General features: G+C 60.7%; 1 protein-coding gene across 2 annotated transcripts; it reads left to right on the top strand.

Moving 5' to 3' along the window:
- AXIN2 (axin 2) lies at positions 1-25,485 on the top strand. Of its 2 annotated transcripts, XM_068977990.1 has the most exons (10): positions 1-815; positions 7,992-8,132; positions 15,169-15,271; positions 17,944-18,084; positions 18,180-18,697; positions 18,796-18,987; positions 19,267-19,503; positions 20,041-20,136; positions 21,245-21,412; positions 24,349-25,485. In XM_068977990.1, exons 1-10 carry the CDS (start codon positions 1-3, stop codon positions 24,473-24,475), a joined length of 2,538 nt encoding a protein of 845 aa, XP_068834091.1. In that variant the 3' UTR covers positions 24,476-25,485. The 2 variants fall into 2 exon arrangements, with proteins under 2 accessions (XP_068834091.1, XP_068834092.1); XM_068977991.1 differs by lacking the exon at positions 18,796-18,987.

The following is a 25,485-nucleotide window of genomic DNA, read 5'->3' as shown; positions in this document are numbered from 1 at the left end:
ATGAGCAGTGCTGTGCTGGTGCCTCGGCTCCCAGACCCCAGCAGCAGCTTCCGCGAGGATGCCCCGCGGCCCCCAGTGCCCGGGGAAGAAGGGGAGACCCCACCGTGCCAGCCCGGCGTGGGAAAGGGCCCGGCCGCCAAGGCCCCGCCCGTCTCCCCCAGCGCCCGGAGGAACGAGGGCGGGCTGGGGGAGCCGGAGGGCCGGGCGTCCCCGGATTCCCCGCTGACCAGGTGGACCAAGTCTCTGCACTCCTTGCTGGGCGATCAGGACGGTGCTTATCTCTTCCGGACTTTCCTGGAGCGGGAGAAATGCGTGGATACTTTAGACTTCTGGTTCGCCTGCAATGGATTCCGGCAGATGAGCCTGCAGGATGCCAAAACTTTACGAGTAGCCAAAGCGATCTACAAAAGGTACATCGAGAACAACAGCATCGTCTCCAAGCAGCTGAGAGCTGCCACCAAGGCGTACGTTCGGGACAGCATCAAGAAGCAGCAGATCGACTCGGGAATGTTCGACCAGGCCCAGACCGAGGTGCAGGCCGTGATGGAGGAGAACGCCTACCAGACGTTTCTGACGTCAGACATATGCCTCGAGTACGTGGGCAGCGGGGGCGAGAACCCAGCTTACCTGAGTCAGGGGGGCCTGGGCAGCCTCAGGCTCGTGTGCGGCTACCTGCCCACCTTGAACGAGGAGGAGGAGTGGACTTGTGCCGACTTCAAGTGCAAACTGCCCCCCACTGTGGTGGGCTTGTCCAGCAAGACCCTGAGGGCCACAGCCAGCGCGCGGGCCATGGACACCATGGAAAGCGGATACAGGTAAGCCCTGGGGGGAACGGGGAGGGGGGGATGATGTTTTGAGTTAAGGAGGGTGGATGGATGCATGGTCAGAGGTGCTGCTGAGGCTGACAGAGGTCTGTCTTGCGCTCCAACCGCTGGCCACGGGCCCTTTGATCTGGCTTTCTGTTGTGGAGAGGAGAGGAGAGGGATGCACGCACAGCTAAATACCCGGGGTCTCCCAGTGCCGGCTGCAGACAGTGGCAGGCAGAATGCCTCAATGTGGTTGCTTATATCCTGCACCAGTCTTAGAGGGGCAGCGAGAGGGAGAGTCAGTCAGTCACTAAGTGCCAGTCTGGGAAAGGGTCCCTCCTGGCGAGGAGTGAATGGGGCCGCAGAGCCTGCTGGGTTGAGCTGGAGGCCCAGGCGGTAGCGTGTGTGCCCATTGACCGTGGGGGTAAGTGGGGTCGTTTGAACTGTTATGTTAAGAGCCAGCAGCTGGCTTAACAGCTGGCCTTGTGGCTCTTTATGGAACAAGATGTGAACCCTTCGAGGAATCCTCCAGAAGAGGCAGGGTCCTGTGACTCCCCAGTGAAGGGTCCTGTGCTTTTAGAGTCTGCTGATAGGTTATTCTAGGTCTTACATGCTTGCCGCCCTGGGGGGCAGGCTCCAGTTGGTGCCTGTGCTGCTCACTGCGGATGGAGAGCTGGTTCTGGCAGGAGAGGAGTTGGGCCCTGGACTGCCTTCTCTCTTGGAGGCTTGGAGGACAAGCAGTTCTTTATAGAACGGCCAAGTCTTAAGATTCTTGACCTTTGGAGGCAACTTCAGACCTCCTGTTGGAATGAGTTTTTCTGTTTCTCTCTCTCTCTCCCCTTCCAAATATCCAAAGAGAATGAGCCTCTGAGTTCCAGGTTGTTGCTGATGGCAGGTGGGGGAGGGGCCGGCCGCTGGGCTGCTCTTGGAGCAGCTTATCTCGCTGACCCTGGGGGAAGGGGCGTGCGACCTGGCGGCTGTCTCTGGAGGTTGCCTCCCTCTGTAGGGTCCTGCGGGCCGCGGACGAGCGGGGAGCCAGGTTTGAGCCAGGAAGCTGGTGGTCCTGGGGTGGCCCAGCTGGGAGGGAAGGGTGGCGTTGGCACCGCCAGGGGGCGCTCCTGCGGCCCTGCGAGCTGGTCTGCCGGGCGGACATCTGGTCCACCACCACCTTCGGTGGGACCCGACTGGCTTGTGCAGGTGCTCCAAGGATCATCGGAACCGAGTTGTTTCAGCATCTTTAAGCTATGGTTTCGGGCTGTTTGGAGAAAGATGCTGGCTCTGACTTCTGGGGCTGGCAGCTCCAGGCCACCTGCCACCCCTGCCGGTTCCGTTATGCGGAAACTTGGGGAAAGCCCCGCTGGCCTCCGTGCCCTCCAGGCTGGCAGCGGTCGCCGAGGCTACTTAAGGCCTGTGGTCAGGCGGCTTCTCTGGGGGCCTTGAGACAGTGGGGCTTCTGTGTCCCCCCGGGGTCAGGGCCCAGAGCGCCACCTTTGTAAACCGAACCCTGGCTGGTTTGGGAGCCGTGCGGGCTCCTGGGCGGGACCCTCCTGGGACCCTCCCCTTTGTGGGTGGGCAGTCGGGACCCCGCCCCCTCCCGGCCCAGCCTGGGTGTTTCTCCCAGGATTCGGCTTTAAGGGGGTGTCTGCAGGCCACATCCTCCTTTGTGTTTCATCGGTGTCTCTTTGGTTGGGATTGGTGGGCGTTGTTCATATGTAAATAACAGCTTTTCATTGGCTCCCTGGGTTTCCTACTAGATTCCTGCCTGACTCTATCCCCTGTTGGGTTGAGAGGCTGGTACCTTACCTGGACTGCATATGTCTCACCTGGGCATTGCCAGGGAGGGATTAAGACCTACCCCAGTAGGTTTTCTTGTGTTTTTTTTTAAAGTGCAAGATACTCAAGGGTGCCTGCGGTGTGTTAGGAGCTGCCTCGAGCTATTCAAAGGCCTGAGGTGCAGCCCTGTCCACCTCTTCCCACCTGGGATGAAGTCTTGCTGAAGCCCGTATGCCCTGCAGATGAGAGGACACTGTCCCTTCTGCTAATGTCACAGGTTGCTGTTAGGATCAGAATAATGAACAGGAAAGCCCTTTGTAAAGGGACGTGGTTTGAACAGACATAAGGCATTATAATTAGCTTGATTTAATCATGCTCACCGTTGGCTGTGCGAAAAGGGCAACCAGGTTCAGGTCTCACTTGCAAAGAGTGAGCCTCGAGTCTTAGCCCACGCTCACTGGGAAGCTTTGAAACAGGTTGGTGTCCTTTCGGGGGCTCTGAAGAGCTTCAGTACCTTAGTCCTTTGTCTCAGTCCAGAAAAGAACTCAGATGCAATGTGACAGATAAGAAGTGACTTGTTAGAATAGGACGCTTGTGAGGTGTACAGGCAGGCAGGCAGAGGGGTGCCATGGCCCAACAGCTCACTGGCTACAGTTGTATGATCACAGGAAAAGTGGGGAGGGGAGAAGAGATTCTGTGACTCGTGAGTAGACGGCATGCTTCCAGCCTCAGCTCCTCCAGGTTGAGCAGGGGAGTTTTATGGTCCCTGTGTAGTCAAGCCAGTGCACAGGTGACTGTCTTTTATTGAGCAGAGAGCTTGTCCCAGGGCTCATGAGCTCACCAGGCTCACGGAGCAGGATGTGGGGCTCAGGTCAGCATTGCTTTACTGTCCGGGGGCATGCCCAGTGCTGCCGTTGGTGGTCTTGTTGCCAAGCAAGCGTGCTTTGCCTTTCCGAGTGGTCACTGACTTACGGGTCTCCCACAGCTCTTCTTACCAGCCCCTGTGGGAGCAACTGTGTCATCACCTGCCTTGTCCTTCACCCGGCGCCCATCAGTCTCAGGTGTCCCCCCCCCCGCCCCGACTTCCGGTATTGTTGAGCGTGTGTCTGAGTTCCCAGCTAGTTCCTGGCATGCAGGGAGCGCCTCCAGCTCCAGTCTGCCTCCCCCCACTCCTGAAGCCAGGCCCCTGGCCTACGGACCGGCTCGGTGTAGTCGAGTGAAGGAGACAGAGTCCTGCTGAGGGCTCCCTGTCACCAGCTGTTGAGGAGCAGGCTTGGCAGCCGGATGCCAAGGGCACCAGCTGGTCCCCAAGCCCTGAGTTTACCTTGGGCACTCAGAGGAGCCTCACTTTTAAAGACCTGTGTTTTGTTCTCACTGATTTGGTTGGGTTTCATATAAAGGGGCTTCCCTGGTGGCTCCGACAGGAAAGAATCCACCTGCGCTGCAGGAAATGTGAGTTCGATCCCTGGGTTGGGAAGATCCCCTGGAGAAGGGAATGGCTACCCTCTCCGGTGTTCTTGCCTGGAGAATTCCATGGACAGAGGGGCTTGGCAGGCCACAGTCCATGGGTCACGAAGGGTCAGACACAGACTCACAGGAGAGGAGACAGGGTCCTCGGAGGAGGGGCACGCACACACCTGCGCACGCGCACACACACCCGCGCGGGCACACACGCTCATGCACACCCATGCACGCGCACGCGCGCACACACACCCGCGCGCTCCCTGCCTCCCTGGAGGAGCGCTGGGACGCGCTCTCGGTGGTCTCCCGTATGTCACTGCCTCCCCGGCCTCACGGAGCATCAGGGGCCCAGCAGGTGTCCCCTGCCAGCTCCCAGTGCTTCTTGTCCCCCCGAAGCCATCGCTGATGGGGCCCGTTTCTGTGGAAGCCACCGGAGTCCCGCTTGGCTTCAACATCGTGGGAGAACGTGACGCCCGAGGGAGGCTGTGCTGGGAGCCGCCGAGCGGGGCGCTGTGCCGACCCGCGCCTGCCTGCGCACTGGCCTCCACCACCCCCACCTCGCTCAGAAGATGCTGCTGCGGGAGGGAGCGTCCCCTTCTGGGCGGGGACTTGGTGAGGAAATCATTAGAGGGCTTCGGAAGAGAAGAGCCTCAAACGCACAGCCTTAGAAGCCAATGCGTTTGAAGGTGCGTTGTTTTGAGAGGGGCCCCAGAAAGGGGTCCCAAAGGCCGGGTCTGCTCTCTCTGTATGGGCCTGGCCCTGGAAGGGATCGCGTGGAGATAACGGATAAGACCAGGCCGGGGGCGTGAGGAGCAGGGTGCCAGGGGCCTCTGCCCCCTGACCGCCAAGGCCCTCTGCGCGCTGAACCCGCGGGCCTGGGGGTGCCCAACGCGAGCGCTGTCCCGGCCTCTGCTCTCCGGAGGAATCAAAGGGGCTTGCAACAACTGGGAGCACCTCGGCCCTGAAGAAATAATCTGCATCTGGGTACAATTACTGTAGCCTGGTTGAGTTTCTTTCTTGTGTTTTAAAGCGATCACAAGAAAGGAGTTCTAATTCATTTTCTCCAAACTTTGTGGTGCTCTTGACAAAGTTCTGGGTTTTTTTAAAAAAAGAAAAAATCAAGTCTGTGTCTCCCTGCGACTCAGCCACCTTCCTCTGAGTCGTCTTGTGATGATGGAAGGAAAATCCTTGTACTTCACTGCAGGGACTGAGCGAAAAGCGATATATTCCGCTTGTAATTGCTGGCAGCACAGTAGCCCTCTATGTTGGAAGGGAGGGAGCCCAGTTTACTCTGGGGCCGGGTGTCTGGCCGGGAGCGCACCTTGCTCTGCTGGGGGGTCTCAGCCACACCGCCCCTGCAGCCCTCGCCTGGCAGTGGGGATGTGTGCGGACCACAGAGACAGGGACAGGCGGGCAGGGGCCCGAGGCTATTTAAGGCGGTCTGGGCTCTTTTGATCTCTGTGTTACACCTCTTAGATGAAAAACCCGTTCAGCAACCCACTGTGTCCTAGGTCCTTAAAAAAGGGAGTGTGGACAAAGCTGTGAGCTTCTGCCCCACACGCCAGGCAGTGCTGGGGGCTGGCCCTGCTCTCTGCACACACAGGACAGGCCTTCACGAGGGAAACACACCAGCGCTGTGCAGTCATCCTGATAAACGCCGCCCAAGAATGCCTTGTTTTTGCTGGTGGGTGGTTTTCTGGAGAGTTGCCACGACCCCTGTAAACAGCGCCCTTGGAGGGTGTGTCCAGCCCCAGGCCAGTGGCTGTGTCTGAACCGCACCCCACGTCCATGGAGTCTGTGGCACCCCAGGACACCCAGCTGGCTGGGAGCTTCCCGGTTCCGCCTGACGGAGCCCCTGAGGGCCGGCATCTCCTCCATCCTTCTTGTTCAGTCGCTCAGTCGTGTCCGACTCTTTCGTGATCCCATGGATTGTAGCCCTCCAGGCTCCTCTGTCTGTGGGATTTCCCAGTCAAGGACCCTGGAGTGGGTTGTGATTTCCTCCTTGAGGGGATCTTCCCGACCCAGGGATCAAACCTGTGTCTGTTGCATCGGCAGGCGGATTGTTTACCACTGAGCCCCCTGGGAAGCTCCATCCTGCTTTGAGGCAGGGGCCTGTCCAGGAGATTGGAGCTTTGGGCCACTTTAGCATCTTGGGCGACCCCGTATCGTGCCCCCACCCGCTCCTTGGAGCCACCTGACCACAGGGAAGCGTTTTCTTCCCACTCCCCTCCTGTCCCGCCCCCAGTGAAGACACCGCAGAGTACGCCTCCTTGCGCGTGCTCGCACCAGCCGCCCCTCGCCCCGCCTCTGCTCTGGGAGGACCACGGGCCTCTCGTCGGCGGTCCCCTCCTCCCTCTTTCTCCTATCCTGCTGTCTGGAAATGCCACACTGGAGACATGGGCACCAGTTCCAAGCCATGGAGGATCCCCCGGCCTGCTGGCATCAGCACCGAGAATCCGGGCCAGGCCCCACCCTCACAGGTGGGCCGGCGGGGCCGGAGCGGCGGGGCCAGGCCGGGGGCCCAGCCCAAGGTGTCCAGTGGGCTCACGCCACGCTCCTTGTGCGCACTTCCAGCTCGCTGCTCGGACGCCTGACGTCTTAGCGATCTAGCCTCGCTCAGACCGGCAGATAGGGGATCTCTGTTGCCATCAGCTCCTCCCAGACCTGACGTGGGCTCCACGTGGCCGCCCCCCAGAGCGTGGCCCCTGCCTGGGGCTCCGTCACTCCCCGGGGGGCCTTGCCAGTAACTGGGCGGCAGACAGCCCTTCAGCACCTCCTGTGCTGGTGGGGGTGCGGCAGGGAGGAGACGGGGCCCCACCCACACTGAGCCCCAAGCTGATGGTGGTGCTGGTTCCGTCACTCAGCCGTGTCCAGCTGTTTGTGACCCCATGGACTGACCAGCACGCCAGGCTTCCCTGCCCTTCACTCTCCTGATCTTTGCTCAGACTCCTGTCCGTTGAGTCAGTGATGCCATCCAGCCATCTCATCCTCTGTCACCCCCTTCTTCTGCCGTCAATCTCTCCCAGCATCAGGGTCTTTTCCCATGAGCTGACTGTTCCCATCACTGGTGGTAGCTCTTGGTTTTACTAACGTCTCTAAACTGAGGGTTGGGTCAGGTCACTTATAAGGTCTGCTCTGCTGTGATGTGTTACAGCTCCGAGTGTTACCCGTCTGCTTTGTCGCCGCAGCCGGAGAGCAGGTCCCGAAGGCAGGACCGCCCGCCCAGCCTTCGTTCCAGCCGCGGTGCCCACCCTCCTCGGGGCTCTTCTGCCCAGCTGTGCAGCAGCTCCCTGCCCACCCCGCACCTCAGTCTGACCCAGGCCCCCTGGGAAAGCCTGAGGCCTCTCCCCCACCCCGCCGCCGCCCAGGGTGGAGGACCTGCTGCTGCCCTTCTCTTCCCTGGCCCCACCCCCACGTCCCGTCCAGGGAGCGTCCCCACCACCCCGCCGGTTCCTCCCCCTGGGAGGCAGACACCCGCCACAGGTCGGTCGCCTTGCCCCTCACACCGGAGCGTCTTTTGACACTGAGGCTAGTCCTGTGTGAAGAAGCAGAGAGATGGGCCGAGGGGGAGTTGTCCGGATGGGTCCCACAGCCACTGGCTGCGGTTCTGTGACCCAGGTGCCCTCGAGGATCAGATGAGGTCACGTGTGTAAGGGGCTGCCTCACTTCGTGGGCAGGGACGCTCCGTCTGCCTGACTCACTCCTCGTCATCCGCTCGCCTCCCCTCCAGGAGCAGAGTCCTTGGGAGTGTCCCCCCGAGCCACCTCTGGGGCAGAGAAGCCCCCTGCTCTCTCCCCAGGGCAGGTCAGCGGCTCCACGGGCCCCCGTGGGCCTGTTCACTGCCCAGAGGATCAGCGGGCCCTGGGCAGCAGGCTGGGGGCTGTCCCGGGGTCTCCCAGGCGCCCCGGGTTGGGGCGAGAGTCGGGATGCGCAGCTGTGCCTTCCCCGCAGGTCCTTCAGGAGGAGCGACCCCGTGAACCCGTACCACGTGGGCTCCGGCTACGTCTTCGCGCCAGCCGCCAGCGCCAACGACAGCGAGATATCCAGTGATGCGCTGACCGACGACTCCATGTCCATGACGGACAGTAGCGTGTAAGCGCCTTCTGCCTTCCCACCACGTGCCCGGCTGGCAGTGCGGCCCGCCGGAGCAGCGGGCAGGGTCCTCGGCCGGCGTTTGAAGCCCACCTGTGTCCGTGTGGGCGTCTGTTGGCTGGGACGGGAGTGAGCCGCTGGTGTGGCTCAGCTTTAGTGCGGGAGGGTCCCCTGGGAGCCTGGGTAGCTGGAGGCTTAGAGCCTTGAATGGGGATCGGAAGGTATCTTCACAGAAGACAACTGAACTAAGGTAGAAGGTTAAGGGCAATGCCTGTAGGTTCCCTGAGTGCAGACACCCCCCTTCTGCTTGTCATTTCGCCCCCTTTCCCTGTGGGCAGAAGAGCTTGGCGGGCCTTGAATCCAGGTGTTGCGTCTGCAGAACGGACAGGTGGGAGGCAGGGGGTGCGGGAGGCTGTGTCTGGGCTCAGTGACGGCGGAGTCCGGAAGCCGGAGTGCTCCCCAGGCCGCTGCGTGCGACGCCCCCTCTCGGACGGCTCAGTTCAGCAAGCACCGGTGTGGTGCCTGCCCTGTCGCTGGGCGTTCTCTCCAGAGTCGTCTCAGATCCTGGCTCTTCTGCAGGTGGACAGCTGGGGCTCCTGAAGGCAGTCCCAGCCATCAGGGTGGTCGGATGAGCTCAGCGGGCCATGGGCAGGGTCATGCTTTGAGCTGGAGGTCGTTTGAGGTCGTGCAATGGTGACCTCTGTGGATGGAGAACAAGGATGCTGTGTGAGTCTCAGGTGGGTGGCGGTGGGGTGGCGGCATGGACCAGACATCCCCATGTCCTGCCAACTTTGACCATTCTGATTCAAGAGGCTCAGAGGTGGAGCCCAGCTGGGAGCCGCCGCTCTAGAAATGGTCTTTGGAGAGTCTTCCTCAAACGCTCTGGAGTAGAGTCTTCTGCTGAGGGGGCCGCTTTCTGCAGGCAAGCCTGTGGGGCTGGAGTCGCTTCTGACACACGTATTTCCAGGCTGTCCCTTCTGCCTTCCCAAGGCTTCCCAGCTCTTCTTCCAGTTTGCTTGAAACGATCTGGTTTCCATAGGCCAGCGATCTGTTGCTTGGCCTGCGGCATGGAGCCGATTGAGAGGAAAGTGGACGGGTTGGTTTGAGACTTGACTGTTGAGTTTCCTAGTGGCTTTTATTGTATCCCCTCAGATTCCCCCGTTAGTAAAAGGAGAGAGACGTTTAAGGTGAGATTTAATACAAGAATAGCTCTCCAGCTCGAGTAGAATGGAGAGAGGGAAACCGTCGTTCATCCAGCATGAAGAGATGAGGGCTCTTACAGAGGTGAGGCTTCCATAGTTACTGTACTTGGAAAACACGTATTTCTTAAAACAATGTTTTTGCTCTCTCCTTATTGAATAGTATTAGACAAGATATATTCTGTTTCTTGGTCCAGATAATTAATCTGAAGGTCTGTTTTCATACCACGTTGTAATATGATCTCACAGAATTCAACATTGTATAAGGCTTTCTGCCCCCAGGAGGCTTGTGGTGGCTCAGACAGTAAAGGACCCGCCTGCAGTGCAGGAGACCTGGGTTCGATCCCTAGGTCATGAAGATCCCCTCGAGAAGGGCATGGCAACCCACTCCAGCACTCTTGCCTGGGAACTCCCATGGACAGAGGAGCCGGGCGGGCAGCAGTCCCTGGGGTCACAGTCAGACACGCCTGAGAGACCCACGTTTCCACTTTCGCACTTTCTGCCCCTAGAGGCACTGGTGCCTCCCGGCCCTGAGAACACTTCTCCCCTCTCCTCTTGGCCGCGCTCGTGTGCTCGTTTCTAGCACCACTTTCCCTCTGGTTCATAACTAGAGTGTGGGTTGCATGGGAGTCAGTGTTACGTGCAAAGTAGGAGTGTAAGTTGGGTCTGAATGAGGGTATTGAGTGAATCTCCTTAGTTAAACATAGTTGGCTTAAGACTGAGGCTTCTATTTAGTTTTCTTAGAGATTATTTTTGGCTTGCCTCCTGCTCTGCGTCACCGAGGTGTTATTCTGGGTTTGGGATGAGATAACTTGGGTGTAGTCCCCGTACCTGGCTGAGCCTCACAAGACCCAATCAGGAAAACTGGCCGCCGCTCATGACTCCTGGACGGGGCAGGAAGGCCCGGTGCTCCTGGAACTGCTCCCGTCAGAGACAGAACTGAGGTCCAGCCCACAGGCCCCTGCCCTCAGCCTGCTGCCGCTCCCCACGTCAACAACCGCAGTAATAGGGACCAGATGACAAGGAGATCTTTGAGCTACCCTGAGTCTCTCTTTATTAGTGACCACACAGCTTTCCTTTTTCATGACTTAGTGAAGCGTTAGTTGCTCGGTCGTGTCTGACACGTTGCGACCCTGTGGACTGTAGCTCACCAGGCTCCCCTGTCTGTGGACTTCTCCAGGCAGGAATACCGGAGTGGGTCCCTATTCCATTCGCCAGAGGATCTTCCCGACCCAGGGATCAATCCCAGGTCTTCTGCGCTGGCAGAGCTGCCAGGGAGGCTCCAATGACTTAAGGTCTAACTCCCCCCCGCCCCGCCCCCTCTGCCCTCCCCTCTTCTTTAGACCCTGCCCAGAAAGAAGGCATCCCCAGAGGTGACTTCAAAGCCCTTACCCTCCCCACCTTTAGCTAAAGCGCTGTGGATTCAAGGCGCCCAGAGCGTAGGAAGAAGTCAGCTGTCCTGGGTCAGCATGTGGGCCAGGAAGGTCCCGGTGGGTGGAGAGGCTGAGGTGGACCTCTCGCGCAGCAGCCGCTCTCTGGGTGCTCACAGTGGGTGCCCTGGGTCCCAGGCGGCAGGACCCCAGGGCGGGGTCTGCTCCCGCCTCGGCACGGCCCCCTTGAACGGGATGAGTAAACCAGGACGCCAGGGCCGGGGTTGGGGGCGGCCTGAGGCCCATGAACTTGAGCCTGCCTTCCTGAGGTCAGTGCCGTGGCTGTGGCTGCCCAGCCTCGAGAGCAGCTCGCTGGATGCAGCCATCTGTCCCGTTGCACGTGCTGACGCCCCTGGGCCCACAGTTCCCATCAGCGTGGGGCTGCCTCCCGCTGCCTACGCAGGGGTGGACAAAGGGTCTCAGGATGAGAGCTGCTCTGACAGGCGGGACCAGGCTTGGAGAGCCTAGGGGTCCCGGGCCCGTCGGCTTGGCAGACACGGAAAGCCCGCTGGGCGAGGCACTTTCTGGCCGCTGGCCCGGCGCCGGGCGGATCCCCGGCTGGGATTAGACCCTCTTCAGCTCAGCCAGCTGTGGCCCGGCACGGTGAGGAGCGCAGGGGATGAAAAGCTGAGCTGAGTCGCTTTCAGCCCATTGTCCATTTGGGGAAGCTCAGGGATGAGAGGCAGCAGGCCCCTCTGAAATCCCGTCACACGAGTGAGCAGGACCCCATAAAGCATGAAAAGGGCCCTGCTGCTTCTCCAGGGCACAGTGGCCAGCAAGGGGTTGGCCACCCTGCTGGGGGCTGGGGAGGGGCGCAGCTTGGGTCGGGGGGACGGGGGTCACAGGCCGCCTTCAGTAGACTCCAGAAGGCTGGAGTTCATTAGACTCAAGGGGAAGCCTTGGTTTCATTTGCCACAGAACCAATGAAGTCTGGGGACCTCTGCCTGAGGCTGGGGAGAAGCTGGGCTGGGCGGCCTTGCCCTGAGCGTGTCCAGGGAGCCTCGGGGGCCAGAAGGCCAGGGCCTGCTCCCCATTGCTGGCTCCCCGCTAAGCAGAAAGTCCCATTAAAGATGACTGGGGATTTGAGTCTTCACACAGGCCTCTGAGAAGGCCGTTTTACGAGCCTGTTGTTCCAAAACCTATATTCAGAAGAAATGACTTTTAAAATCTTTTTTTTATTTGAAAGTTAGACTGCCAGCCAAGTCCTCAAGCCCAGTCCTTGGGCAGGATTGGTGGGGGCTGGATTCACCTGGAGCAGCAAGTTCCTGCCGCCCAAGTGTGGCCTCTCTGATAGGAAGTCAAAGTCAGGAGGCCAGCATGGAGGCAGCACCCTGACTTCTCCCTCTGCACAGAGCTGCTTCTGAAGTCGGTGTCTGCTCGGGGCGTCACAAAATCCGCCCGAGATGCGTTTCTTGCAGAGGGTGGTCCAGGTCATTTTATTTATTTTTACTTCCTTTTATCTTATTTATGGGTTTATTCTGGTCCCTGGGGAAAGCATCTGCGTGAACTTCACATAGTGCCTTATCTTACAAACCAGCCTTTTGATGTTGGCTGTGATCAGAGGCTGCCCTCGGAGTGGTGGCCAAACGGAAATGCAAGTGGACACGTGTGCACGTGAGCCCGCTATTTCAAAGCTGCCGGAAACCGACATTCAGGTTAGGCCGGGCACGGCCCAGTCAAAAGGCTAAGCTAATTGGCTCGGCTTAAATGGTAGCTAAGTGGAGTCCACACTTCAAAACTGTGCTCCCCAGAAACAGCTGGGCCCGGCAGCAGGCTTGTTAGCTAAAATGTTTATAATTAAAGGAGACTGTTCAGGGACCAAGACTTGGGCGCACATCAGCTCACAGTCCTGAGAAGCCAGGAAACTGATCACAGACTTTTATAGAGCCTGGATGAAAAGAAGAGAGGCCCCCTTCTGGAATGAGGGGCTGTTTTGGAAGAAGATTCTTGGCTGTGGGGAGGAAGGGGGTGGATTGAAGCCCCATTTCCCTGAAGGCGTCTGGGAAGCCTCTGAGCTGGGTTAGAACCTCCCTTTTCTGCACCGGTCGTAGGTTTTCACACCAACACCAGGTGACTCCACCTGCCCCAGGTGCAGGGGCTGCACTGGGTGTGGTCTCGGGGTGCTTCCAGAACTCACGCATTCCTCTGCCTTCGGGAGGCCCGTGCCGTGCTCCCCCACCTCCCTTTCTCAACTGCCCCCCAGGTCACCTTTCTGTCCCCTCTTAGAGGGAAATGTGCAAGCCTTAGCACTGCTTTCATCTTGGGAGGCAAGGGGTGAGGGGCAGAGGCTGCCAGAGGGCGCTCAAGGTCAAAGCCTTGGAGGGGCCGGTGGGGCCCCTGTGAGCCTCACAGGGAGATCCTGGCGTGTCCAGGAGAGTTGCTGGCAGGATGTGGACCTTGTCTTGCAGTCCTGGGGCAGCAGGAGTTGGTCAGACCAGCGTGAGACCCAAGCTGTGGGTCCCCACTGTCACCCCCAGCCCACAGGGGATTTTAGGTGGGGGCAGGGTAACCACCCAGGCTTCCGAGCGGGCGCTAGTGGTGAAGAACCTGCCTGCAATGCAGGAGACAGGGGTCACGAAGATCCCCTGGAGGAGGAAATGGCAACCACTCCAGTATTCTTGCCTGGAAAATCCCATGGACAGAGGAGCTGGCGGGTTACAGCCCTTGGGGCCACTCAGAGTTACACCACAGTATATATACAAGGAGGCCTGTTGGCTTTCTTAGACACAACCGATGCTACCCCACCACTGACAAGTCAGGGGCCTGATGACAAAGAAAATGCCAGGGAGAGGGAAATAGCCAAGCAGCTCATTTCAACATTTGCTGCCTCAAAGGATGATTCAGTATGCAAGCGTCTGAACCCCGAGGCTTTTGTAAATAAGTGGCTTCCGAAAGGAAGAGCATTGGGGATATAATCACACCTTGACCATCCAACAGCTTCCAAGAACAAAAGTCTTTTATTTTTTTACAAAAGTCTTTTAAAAACGTCCTCGCAACTCCAGGTCCTGCTCTCAGTGAAGACTGGGCAGAGTGGAGGAGGATGTGGTGGTGGTGTTTTTAAACCTCTTCCATTTGCTTTCCAAAAGATACATGATGGGGACTTCCCCTGGAGGTCCAGTGGTTAAGACTCTGCTTTCCAATGCCAGGGGTGTGGGTTCAGTCCCTGGTCAGGGAACTGGGATTCCCCCATGCTGCAGGGTGAGGCCAGAAATTAAAAATAAACACAACATTGTAAATCAACTCTACTTCCATTTTTAAAAATAAATCAAAATATGAGGGCCTCTACTGCCTCCCTGTCTCTGCTTAGAAATCACCTCTGTGGCGAGGACTTCACTGACAACCCCCCCCATTTAAACTTGCAGCTCCACCCCACCAGCTGTCCCTGCCCCCCATTTCCGCAGTGCATTTCATCATAGTACTTACCACCTTCTAACTTACCATGCTGTTGTTTAGCTGCCAAGTCATGTCGGACTCTTTCGCAGCTCCATGAATGGCGTGTCCGCCAGGCGCTTCTGTCCGTGGGATTTCCCAGGCAAGAACGCTGGAGTGGGGTGCCATTTTCTGCTGCAGGGGATCTTCCTGACGCAGGAATCGAACCTACATCTCCCGCATTGCAGGCGGATTCTTTACCACTGAACTTACCGTAGATCGTGCTCTTTATGTTTCACTTGCTGTGTATTCCACTCCATTAGAACACAAGCGCTATCAGGGAGTCATCTGCATTTTTTATCCCCTCCCTTCAGTGCTGTCTTGCCTGGAGCCTAGAATAAGCGCTGGCACATAGTAGGTGCTCACTTAATTTGGATGAATCACACAGAACACCCGGGAGTAGGGGCTTTCTCTTTTTCTCTTTTTACCACCTTGGTCCTGGATCTGAGAGTCCGATGGTTGGGGGCAGTAGGGCTTGGAGCTGAGGGAAGGGAGCAGGCCAAGGACGCCTGCTGGTGACTGATGGGAGGGAGACATTCGGAAACAACCGGAGGTTGACTGTTAGAACGCTGCACGCCTGCAACAGCCCGGCTCAGACTCCCGTGGGTCTGGTCCCCGTCCTTTCAGCACCGCCTGGTGTACTTTAAGGCCCTGGCCCCCGATTCGGGCTAAGGCACCGCGGTGGCAGCAGACCACTGGAGGAAGCGAAGGGTCTCCGTGTCCTGCTGGGGGCCCCTCCCTCCGCGTGGCCCACTCCTAGGACCAGGGCCACACGGGAGCTCTTTCTAAGCTGGCGCTTCTTCCCCGAGAGGCCTGAGGGGCAGGGCGCCTGGGTCTCCGCTTGACGTCCCCTCAGGCTCCACCATGGCGCCCAGGGACGGGGGTGGGCGGGGCGTCTGTCCTCCGTGGGAGCGCCGGAGGGCGCGTGCGCCGAGGCGTCCTCGTGAGCCGGTGGGTCCTGTCCTTCGTCTCCCTTAGAGATGGCGTCCCTCCCTACCGCGTGGGGAGTAAGAAGCAGCTGCAAAGAGAGATGCACCGGAGCGTGAAAGCCAACGGTCAAGTGTCCCTACCTCACTTCCCGGTGAGTGCGCCTGCGCGGTGGGGGATTGGCCTGCTGGGGGCGGGGCCTCGGGGGGGTCTGCCGGAGGCTCATGGGGGGGTGGGCCCGGGTGAATGCGCCTGCGCTTTTGGGGGGGGGGGTTGAGTCTGCTGGGGGTGGGGCCCCGGTGAGTGCGCCTGCGCGGTGGGGAAGGGGGAGTCTGCCAGGGGCGGGGCCTCGTCGGGGGGCGGGGCCTGTGAGTGCGCCTGCACGGCGGGGGAGGGGGGAGTCTGCTGGGGGTGGGGTGTGCCCAGGGCGGGGCCTCGGGGCTCTGCGGGGGGGCTCGTGGGGGCGGGGCCCCGGTGAATGCGCCTGCGCGGTGGGGAAGGGGGAGTCTGCCAGGGGTGAGGCCTCGTCGAGGGCGGGGTCTGTCAGGGCGGGGGGGCCCCGGTGAGTGCACCTGCGCGGTGGGGGAGGGGAGTCTGCTGGGGGCGGGGCCCCGGTGAGTGCACCTGCGCGGTGGGGGAGGGGGAGTCTGGCGGGGGCGGGGCCCGGAAGAGCCGTCTCCACAGCGGGTCAGCTCCGGGAACAGGAGGAAGGGAAGGCCCACCTGAGAGGTGTGACGGGGTTCATCGGGGTGTAATCCCGTTCAGGGGACCTCAAGATGACCTGTGCGACCCTCTCCATTTTCTCAACAAAGAGTTCTCTAAGACAAAGAAACCAAGACAAGAGGTTCCTTCCCAGAAACCAGGCCCCAAAGGGCGGAAGGTGATGCACGCTTTGCGTTGGGCGGCTCTGGTGGCTCCTTCTCCGCAGAGACCAGAGCCGCGCTGGGCGCCTCGTAGGTCTCCCTGAGCTCCTGTTGACTGACTGAACCAGGAGGCTGGGGGAGTCTGCCTCCTGCCGGGGCCAGCTACACCCCGGCGCCCTCTCCTCGTGTGGCCCGCCTGGCGTTGTCACCTCGGCCAGTGTTCCTCTTTGTACTCGGCCATTTCTGCTCCAAAGCCCTGGAGATCGGTTGTCCCTCCTGTTTCCAGCCGCAGAACATGGCTTAGTACCTGCCTGTTGAATCTGCAGTCAGTGTTTGAGGATCCATGAGCGCTTCTTCCTGCTTGAGACGAGAGTCCAGCGGGGTGTGGAGGGCTTTTCAGGGACGTCCCTGACGATTTCCAGGTCCTGGAGGGCAGCCAGCCCCGGGCCCCGCAGGGGGCCACCCTACCCCGTCTAACTGCTCCCTGGGGAAGGGAAGAGAGTGCCCAGCTCAGAGCAGCATCTGTTTCCGAGTCCTTCCTGCCAGCCGTAGAGAACCCAACTGGCCCACTGGTTGTCGCATGTAGAAAATGAGCTCATCGAATTGCTGGTCCCATGTTGCATTGGTGTGTACAGAATGTTGCAACTTCTCTCCAAAGCTCCTGGAACAATCCAGGGCACTCAAATTTGTGAAAATAGCCGATGAAGATGGCTTTTCTGGGGACCTCTAGTGCCCCCCTTCTCAACCACCGTCTCTTCACCCCAATACAACAGTGTCCATGAGATGTATATGTTTTGAATTGGTAGAGCCAGGGTGCTGGGGGGAGTTTTGTGCCTTTAAGAAAAGTTCTGTTGCCCAGGCTTGTAAATTACATGATTTTTGTCCTGGGGAGTGCAAACCGGTCTTTTCCAGCAGGCAGCACTTTGCTGGGGTGTGGGGGCCCTGCATGAAGCCAGCCTGGGTGAGAATGGCAGCTGTCTCCAGATGGGCACTCCCCTCCTGGGGTCCTGTGGCTCAGCGGTTGCCGTGGTGAGGCTCAGTTCTTTGCTGAGGTGGGGAGATGCTGGCCTCTGCAGGTTGGCTTTCTGTTGCCCTCCTCCCCCTCAAGAAAAGGGCCAAAGCAGGAGGGAAGTCGGGGGAGGAGGCAGAAGGACCAGGGGTGGGAGTGGGGGGCTCGGGACAACAGGAGGGGACAGAGGGCCGGCGGCGGGGGTTCTCTGTCGGCTGCTCTTGGCAGTGTTCTGGTGCCTTTTTATATTCTGTACTTGACTTGGAGATGTTCCCTTTTCCCTTGATAGATCAGCTTCAGGCAGCCAAGCTCAGCAGTGTTCTGCTACTAGCCTGCAGCAGCTTTCTTCATTTTCTGTACAAAGAGATGGGAGGAGGGGTGGGCCAGAACGAGGGGGGTAGGTACAGTGTTAGACAACACCACCTCAAAGGGGCACAGTGTGCGGCCAGGGAAGAAATTACCGCTGCTTCTGATCTGGGCCCTGTGACTCCTTTTTTTTTCTTTTGCTCCCCCCTACCTCCCTTCCAATCTTATTTTTTCACATTCCCAACTCCCTTTCTGTTTAGGCTCATACTTTTTATTCCTTGAGTTACGCTCTCCCCTCCCCATTGCAGAGAGCTGCCTTTTTTTTTTTTTTTTTTTTTTTTTTTGATGTTTGACAACAGTCTTTGAAGATTTTCAACTTCAGAGTAGCGACTGATGGGCTGGTTGTACTACAGAGGGAGCGGGCGCGGCCTCTCGGAGTGCGACCAACTGCTTGTGCCCACGGCGCACGGCCGGGGACCGTGGCTCTCCATGAGGCCGCGGTGCCGGCACATAAAGCGGCCATGCCACTCAGGCCCCGCGCCGCCCAGTCTCCGCGCGGCTGTGGACCTGGCCGCATCCCGACACCGGTTCCCCGGCCCTGGCAGCCTCCTGACCGCAAGCATCCCGTCTCCTTCCCGCGCCCCGCAGAGAACCCACCGGCTGCCCAAGGAGATGACCCCCGTGGAGCCTGCCGCCTTCGCGGCCGAGCTCATCGCCCGGCTGGAGAAGCTGAAGCTGGAGCTGGAGACGCGGCACAGCCTGGAGGAGCGGCTGCAGCAGATCCAAGAGGTGGGCGCCGCGCCGCCCCTGCCCCCGTATTAGCGGGGGAGGGGGCTCCTGCTGACCGGGCCACCTCCCCCAACCAACGCTGCCTTCCCTTCCAGGATGAGGAAAAGGAGGGCGCGGAGTTGGCGCCGGGCTCACGGGAGGCAGGGCCCGCGCCGCACCCCCTTTGCCTCCTGCCGTCTAGCAGCTACGAGGAGGACCCGCAGACCATCCTGGACGACCACCTGTCTAGGGTCCTCAAGACCCCCGGCTGCCAGTCCCCGGGCGTGGGCCGCTACAGCCCCCGCGCGCGCTCCCCCGACCACCACCACCGCCACCACCTCCAGCCGCACCGTGCGCTGCCCCCGCCCGGGGGCCCCCTGCCCCCCGCCGCCGTCCCGGCCAGCTGCTCCCTCCTCGGGGCCAGGGGCTTCGTGAGCAGGCAGGCCACAAAGCACGTCCACCACCACTACATCCACCACCACGCCGGCCCCCGGACCCGGGACGAGGCGGAGGCCGAGGCCGCCCCACGCGCGCGCTGCCCCTGCCCGGTCCCCGGGGGCGCCGACTACTCCTGCTGCGCCAAGTGCAAGAGCCACCCCGGGGTCCCCGAGCCCCCGGGGGCCGCCCAGCTTGGGTGAGCGACCTGTGCGAGGGTGGGGCGGCGGCAGGGAGGGGCGGGGCTGCGGAGGCGGTCGCGGGGGCTGAGATGGACGTGCTCCTCTGTCCCACCAGCAGCCGGGGTGGCGTCCCCCCCAGACGAAGCGCGAGAGGCTCCGAGCCAGGCCCCACGGTGCTGGCCAGGGAAGCCGGGGCTCCCGGAGGAGTGGGGTCCCTGCAGCCGCCTGGGGAGGAAGGAGACAGGGCTCAGGTCGTGTGGCAATGGGTGCTGGAGAGCGAGCGGCCCGGCAAGCCCAAGCCCCACAGGTGAACCGCGGCGCGGCCCGCCCCGGGGCGTGGGGGTAGACTGTCCGGGCGGCCGGAGCGAGGGGGCGGGGGTTGCTGCCCTCCCAGCGCCAGCAGCTGCGCTGAGACCGCAGAAGTGCCGCGTCCTGGCAGCGCCAGCTGGTGGTATGGCCCAGCTATCTTTTTTTTCTTTTTGCTCTCCGGAGGCAGGATGGAGAGCTCGCTGGTGGAGTCACATTTTCCAGTTTTTCTAACCCCATTTCTTACCCTCGGTTTCCTCTCTCCGCCTTTCTCCTCCAGCGCTCAGAGCACCAAGCGGGCCTACCCCACGGAGTCGGCCCGCGTGTCCCCAGCAGAGCGGGCCGGCCGCCACCACCTGTGGGGGGGCGGCACTGGGCACCCCCGCACTGTTCCCCGGGCCCACCCAGCATGCACCCAGGACTCCGCGGCGCCTCCCCTGACCCCACCTAACACCCTGGCCCAGCTGGAGGAGGCGTGCCGCCGGCTGGCCGAAGTGTCCAAGCCCCCAAAGCAGCGGTGAGTGGACAGGCCGCAGCGGTCGGGGGCGGGGCAGGCCAGAGGGCCCATGCCCTGAGGTGCAGCTGCTCTGACGGGCTCACTGGGATCTGGCCCGTCGTGCCTGCAAGAAAGAGAAGGAATCTCTGAAATTCCTTGCAAATCCCATTCCCTGAGGAGTGTCCCAGTCAGTGGGGGTTGTGAGATGAGCTCCAAGGCGCTGTAACCCGCTGGGGATCCAGTACCTGCAGCCCTCGGCCTGGGTGGGCCGCGTGCTGTCCCGGGGGCCCAGGGCTCAGCATGGCTGGGCCAGGCCCGGGAGCTCCTGTCCACACAAGGCCTGGGTGGGACTCCGCCCAGGGGACGTCGGAAGCTGGGGAGGCTGGCTCTCTGTTTTCCTTTGGCCCCAGGAATCCCTCTCAACCTTTCCTGGCCCTGGGAGCTCCTGTCCACACAAGGCCGGGGTGGGGCTCCACCCAGGGGACGTCTGAAGCAGGGGAGGCTGGCTCTCTGCTTTCTCTTGGCCCCAGGGATCCCTCTCAACCTTTCCTGTGTTAGGTGCTGTGCGGCTGGCCAGCAGAAGGACAGGAGCCACCCGGGCCCTGGGATGCCGGGCGCCGCGCCCTTCTCCAGCCCAAGCCCAGCTTTGGAAGAGTGAGTGTCTTGGCCTGGTGATGCTGAGGCCCACCCAGAGCCTTTGTGTTTTCGGGGTATTCCTGTCAGGGGTTGCAACTTTTGAAACCTTTTTTAGTCTATAAAATCATCTTGATTTTAACATCCAAGACAAGGAATTGTAAACCCAGATGGTGCCATAGATCAGAGTCTGGAAAACCCCTGTCCAAGAGGAATGCGTGGTGACTTGTAGTAACACGCAAGTATTCTCTTCGTGAAGTGGTGGTTGGCTCAAGGTCACAAGCTGAGAGCGAAGCCTCTAGCTTCTGGTTAGAGAACCCCAAACACAGACGGAGAAGTTGTTCCCATTCACCTGGAAGGCCAGTGGGTTGAAAACGTTTGTGTGGAACGGAGCAGGAAGGCGCTTCTCCCCGGTTGCGAAGGGCCCATCCTTGCTGTCTTTCGGGGGCCGGTGTTGGGAGTGGCGGGAAAAGCATCTCCCCGCCGATGCCCCAGTTCCTGTTGTCAAGTTACGCTCCTGTGACCGGACAGGGAAGCCAGGCTTCGTTTGGTTCCGGGACGGTGTGTGAAAAAAGTGGTCAGCTGCTGGGATCTGAAGTGGTCGAAATCATTCACCTGTCCGTCCTTAGTTGCTCTATCATGAGTAGTGTTCAAAGAGAGAAAAAAACCTCTACAATGTTATAATTGGTTGACCTTAAGTTGACCAGGTGTTTGGGCCTATTGTGCTTTTTTTAGCCATTCTGCAAAAACTCAGAAGTTGCTGTGACTGAGGGCTGATCCCCACACACCCCCACCATGGGCCCTGGCGTTCCGAGTTCACGCCATCCCTGGGCAGAGGCAGAAACCACAGACTCCTGGCTGGGGCGAATGTGGAGTCCTGGTCACTCTGGGAGGGTTCCTATCTTTGGGGGCAAGTTCCCTGTGATGCCCCCCAATGGACATGGCTCCGTCCTCCCATTGGGCGGCACACACATACCTGTGTGCCCTGCACTGATGACCCTGCCCAGGGCCCTCGGCACACACAGCTACAGCCTCACCTCTGAAGACACAGTTTGCAGACCTCCTGGGGGGGTGTGCGCTCTAACCGCTTTCAAATGCTGGACCTGTGGCTTTTCCATCTCGTTTTCAGCCACAAGGAGCCCAGGAAGCTGGCAGGGATGCACGCGCTCCAGGCCAGCGAGCTGGTGGTCACTTACTTCTTCTGCGGGGAGGAGATCCCCTACCGGCGGATGCTGAAGGCCCAGAGCCTGACCTTGGGCCACTTTAAGGAGCAGCTCAGCAAAAAGGGAAACTACCGGTAAGCGTCCTGTGACTTTCCTCTGCTCCAGAGTCGGTTTGCTCAGAACCAAGAGCCAGGGTCACCTCTCAGCCCCCAGACCTGCAGGGGCCAGGTGGGCGGGCCACCTGGGGCTTTGCTCTGTCTCCTTTCCTCCGACTCCCCCACCCCTACCCCTCCTAGAGATAGCACAGGGCTGGGACGGGCTTTCTCTAGCAGGAGAAGGGGACTCAGGAGCCAGGGCACAGCTGGCTTTTTCAGAAGAACCGGGCAGGAACCTGAAAGGGAGAGCGTGGGGAGAACAGAGGGGTCGGACAGACTGATGAGGAGGCTGAAAGGCGGCCCTTGGGCAGGTCCGGGAGAGACTGCCACCCATGACACGTGGCATCGTGCCCCCTCAGCTCTGGGTCCCAGGTAGTGTGAGGCAGGGTGGCCTGAAGCGGACAAAGGGTAGGACCTGTGGGTGGGTGTGGGGGCACAGGGCTGCCCACTCTTCCTGCCAGGACCTGGGGAAGACGCCCTGCCGTCCCCCCAGGCCTCTCCCCACCTACAGGGTGCAGACCCCGCCCTGGCGTGCCAGCCCCAGGCCTCCTTGGTTACTTTTCTCTTGCCTTGTCTGGTTCATCCAGAGCCCTAGCCGGCCGAGTCGGCTGCCTCCATCCCAGAGGAGTACGCGGGTTGTGTCCGGCTGTGTCCCGGGTGCCACGTGCAGGGCCAGGACAAGGAGCGGGGAGCAGTCGGGGGGCACGGGTCAGAGAGGAGCCCAGCTGGGGCGCAGAAGCTACCGCCCCAGCGCCCCCCCGAGCGAGGGAGGGAGTGTGAGAACTTGAGCATCCCTTAGCAAGTGACCTGATGGGTGCACACCATCTCTGGACCCGGTGAGCCCACCTCCTGGGCCCGAGACCCCCGCCCTTCAGAGCAGGCCCCCTGCAGCCCAGAATGACTTGGTTTGCAGGGAACGGAGTAGGGCTCAGGGCTGGGACCGTGCTGGTGACAGACCACAGGCCTTGGGCCAGGCTGGCGTCTTCCTGGTTCACACCTGGGCAGAGACGGTTCTGGAGATGAACAGAGGGGGAACGGGCCTGGCTTATCTCGCACAGACCCAGGCGAGGGTAGTGGCACACGTCCCCCTCCAGGGACCCATCTGGACCTCAGCTTTGGCGCGGCTGGCCCTTGCGTGGGACTGCAGGTGACTTTCCGGGGGGCCCAGAGCATGGAGCAGGGCAGCCCCCACTTGGACACTCCGGCCAAATCTGGCCCGGATCCTGTCTGTCCCAAGGCACGCTCAGCGAGCCAGGCTTTGAAGCCCCAGCCCTCCTCTGACGAGCAGACTCTGCGCTCACATTCCTTGCTGATTGGATCAGGCTGTGGCGAGCGGGCCCTCCCTGCCGCCCTTCCGGGCCGGAGCTGGACCCCTGGCCCCTGGTCTTCTCAGCCTGTGTGCTGCCGCACTCACCTTGCCCCCTGCCCCCAACTCCCAGCGAAGACGGGCCGGGGCGTGGGCTGCAGGGCAAGGCCGGGAGGGGAGCCGCCCTCAGAGGTCAGATGCCCGGGAAGCAGGGCATGAAGCAGGTCGCAGTGGCGAGAAGCCAAGGGCTACGCCTTTGAAGTCTCGGGGTCAGGGCTCCTGGAGGAAGTTGCAGTTATGGACACGGTCACCACGAGCCTCTGCTCAGAGAGGCTGGGAAGCCACCCTGCTCTGCTCCGTGCTGACCCCGAGGGCTGTGGGCCTGGGGTGCCAGGGGCATCGGAGCCTCTCCAGGGAAACAAGACTGTTGTCTCCCCCCACCCCCCATCCACGGTGCCCTGTCTCAGCGGGCCACCCAGGACCGGCGTGTCCAGCGCTGGCCCCCGTAGCCCAGCCCCTCGAGTATCTCCAGCTGTCTCACCGTATCTAGCCTTATCGGCTTTCTGAGTACTTGGCCTGCCTTCACTGAAGAGCAGAGACGTTTAGCTCTAAGCCAGGGGGCTGTGGGAAGCTTTTTAAGGAGAAAAGATAAAAACAGAGGCCCACCGTAACCCTGAGACGCAGTCACACGTTTATTGTTTGAGAAGCTGTTCCCCTCCCCCAGGGGCCTTTGCCGCCTGAAGGTGACAGCCTTCAGGGGCGAGTTCAGTCTGTCTGCGGGGTCTCCCTGGCCGGGGCGGGGGGAGGCAGAGGACTTGGCATGGTGTCCAGGCAGGGACGTGGGTGGGCCGGGCAGACAGGACAGCAGTCGTTTCAGGCGAGACCCTCCTGGGACAGGCTGGTCATCTGCACCGGTGCCTTCAAGTGGCTTCAAGAAGGAAGGCCGGGGTGGGACCCAGGGCCTTTCCATCCACACAGAATAGGGGCTTTTGGCGTTTGACCCTGGGGCAGGGAGCGAGGGGACCGGGGCAGAGGGGAGAGTCACGAGGGGGGGGGGGGGTCTCGGTGGCCCCATGAGGCAGGGAGCTGCCCACCTCCCGTGGTGGGCACAGCGGAAGCAGCCAGTCCTGCTCCCCGGCTGTGCCCGAGCCTGGTCAGGCACTGGTAGGTGGGGAGGGTCACAGGTACCGGCCTCCCGCAGGCTTCACAGAATCCGATAGCGGAGTCTGAGGGCTCTTTGAGGGGCCTTCTCCCCAGGCTGCCCTGCAGGTGAACTCCAGGCATGCTTTGCCCGCCCCCCAAAAAAGAAACTGGGGAGAAAGAAGCAGCTCTTCATCAGGTTTCCGTCCTGGACGGAAGGCTGCAGCCTCAACCCTGTTGGCAGCTGTGCAGGGAGGAGGGGCCTGGCCCACTGCCCCCAGGCCGCCCGCCTGGCTTTGCCCTTCACCCAGCCCGGCGGCTCTCACGGCAGGTCCCAGTGGCGACTTCCCTGCCAGCCCCATGCAGCAGCGTTCTCGAGACCCCTTGGTCCCCGCCTTGTTGACAAAGTCTTCTCAAGACGCATGGAAAGTGCCCCTTCACCAAGCGCTTGCTGGGTTTTCCTTTTAAGGTATTACTTCAAAAAGGCGAGCGACGAGTTCGCCTGCGGAGCGGTGTTTGAGGAGGTCTGGGACGACGAGGTGGTCTTGCCCATGTACGAGGGCCGCATCCTGGGCAAGGTGGAGAGGATCGACTGAGCGCTCCTGCCGGGGCGCCCGCGACCCCGCCTTGCGGAGGAAGAGCAACGCGGCGCGGGAGGAGTCCCGCCGGGCCGCCCGGCGCTGCGGAGAGGAAAGCCGGAACTGCTCTTGAGAAACGGGACCACTCGGCGCCGGCGATGCTGACTGTGCCCGAGAGGCTGCCGCGCGTCCTGTGCGACAACCCGGGCTGTGAATCCAGCCGCGGCTCACCTGCACAGGAGTCCCTGCTGGTATTTAAGGAACAGGCTCCCCGCGCCCCGCGTGTGGACGCGGGAGAGGGATTTTCGTGGTTCTCTGTCACCAAGAATTAAGCTCTGCGTGAAGACGGACTGTTGAGGGTGGCGCCCTGCCGCCCGCACACGCGGAGATTGGTGCATTTTCCGCTGCCCCGCGCCCCCACCCCGCGCTGCTGTTTTCATATAGGTCTGGAGGCCTGGTGTGGAGGTCCTGTTGATGGATGATCTTGGCGGGGGGATGGAGCCTCCCTGGGCCCCAGGTCCATCCTGTGACGTCTGGGGCTCCCCACCAAGGCCCAGCCCCCCACCCTACGGCCGACGCCTGCTGCAGCCATGTGGTTCAACTTGTGCTTTTATGGAAATAGCGGTCCTTGGCGTTTTTTTACAGATTACTCTTTGGACCCCAGCCATTCTAGAAGCTACTCCTCACCCCACCCCCACCCTGCAAAGAAGCAAACAGCTTTGGGAAGACTGGCCCGAGCACCCTCCTGCAGACACCTTCCTGTTGGCGTTGGGGCTTTCACGTTACCTTAGATCTGTGCGTTCTGTGGCCATAGGCCCCTGAAGCCGCGTCTGTATATACTGTGTGGAGAGAGAGTGCACCTGCTATCTCCGGAGCTTGACCTGGAATCAGTACAGTACCTGTACCTGCACGGTGCCCGCGCCGTGTGTCGCCCTATATTGAGGGCTCCAGCTTTCCCTTGTTTTTTGAAAGGGGTTTATGTACAAATATATTTTATGCCTTTTTATCACAAGTCTTGTACCCAGTGA

Source organism: Capricornis sumatraensis, chromosome 8, assembly GCF_032405125.1.
Source record: "Capricornis sumatraensis isolate serow.1 chromosome 8, serow.2, whole genome shotgun sequence".
NCBI classification, from domain to species: Eukaryota; Metazoa; Chordata; class Mammalia; order Artiodactyla; family Bovidae; genus Capricornis; species Capricornis sumatraensis.
The sequence above is the reverse complement of the archived record's forward strand: the minus strand, read 5'-3'. Positions and strand labels throughout refer to the sequence as shown.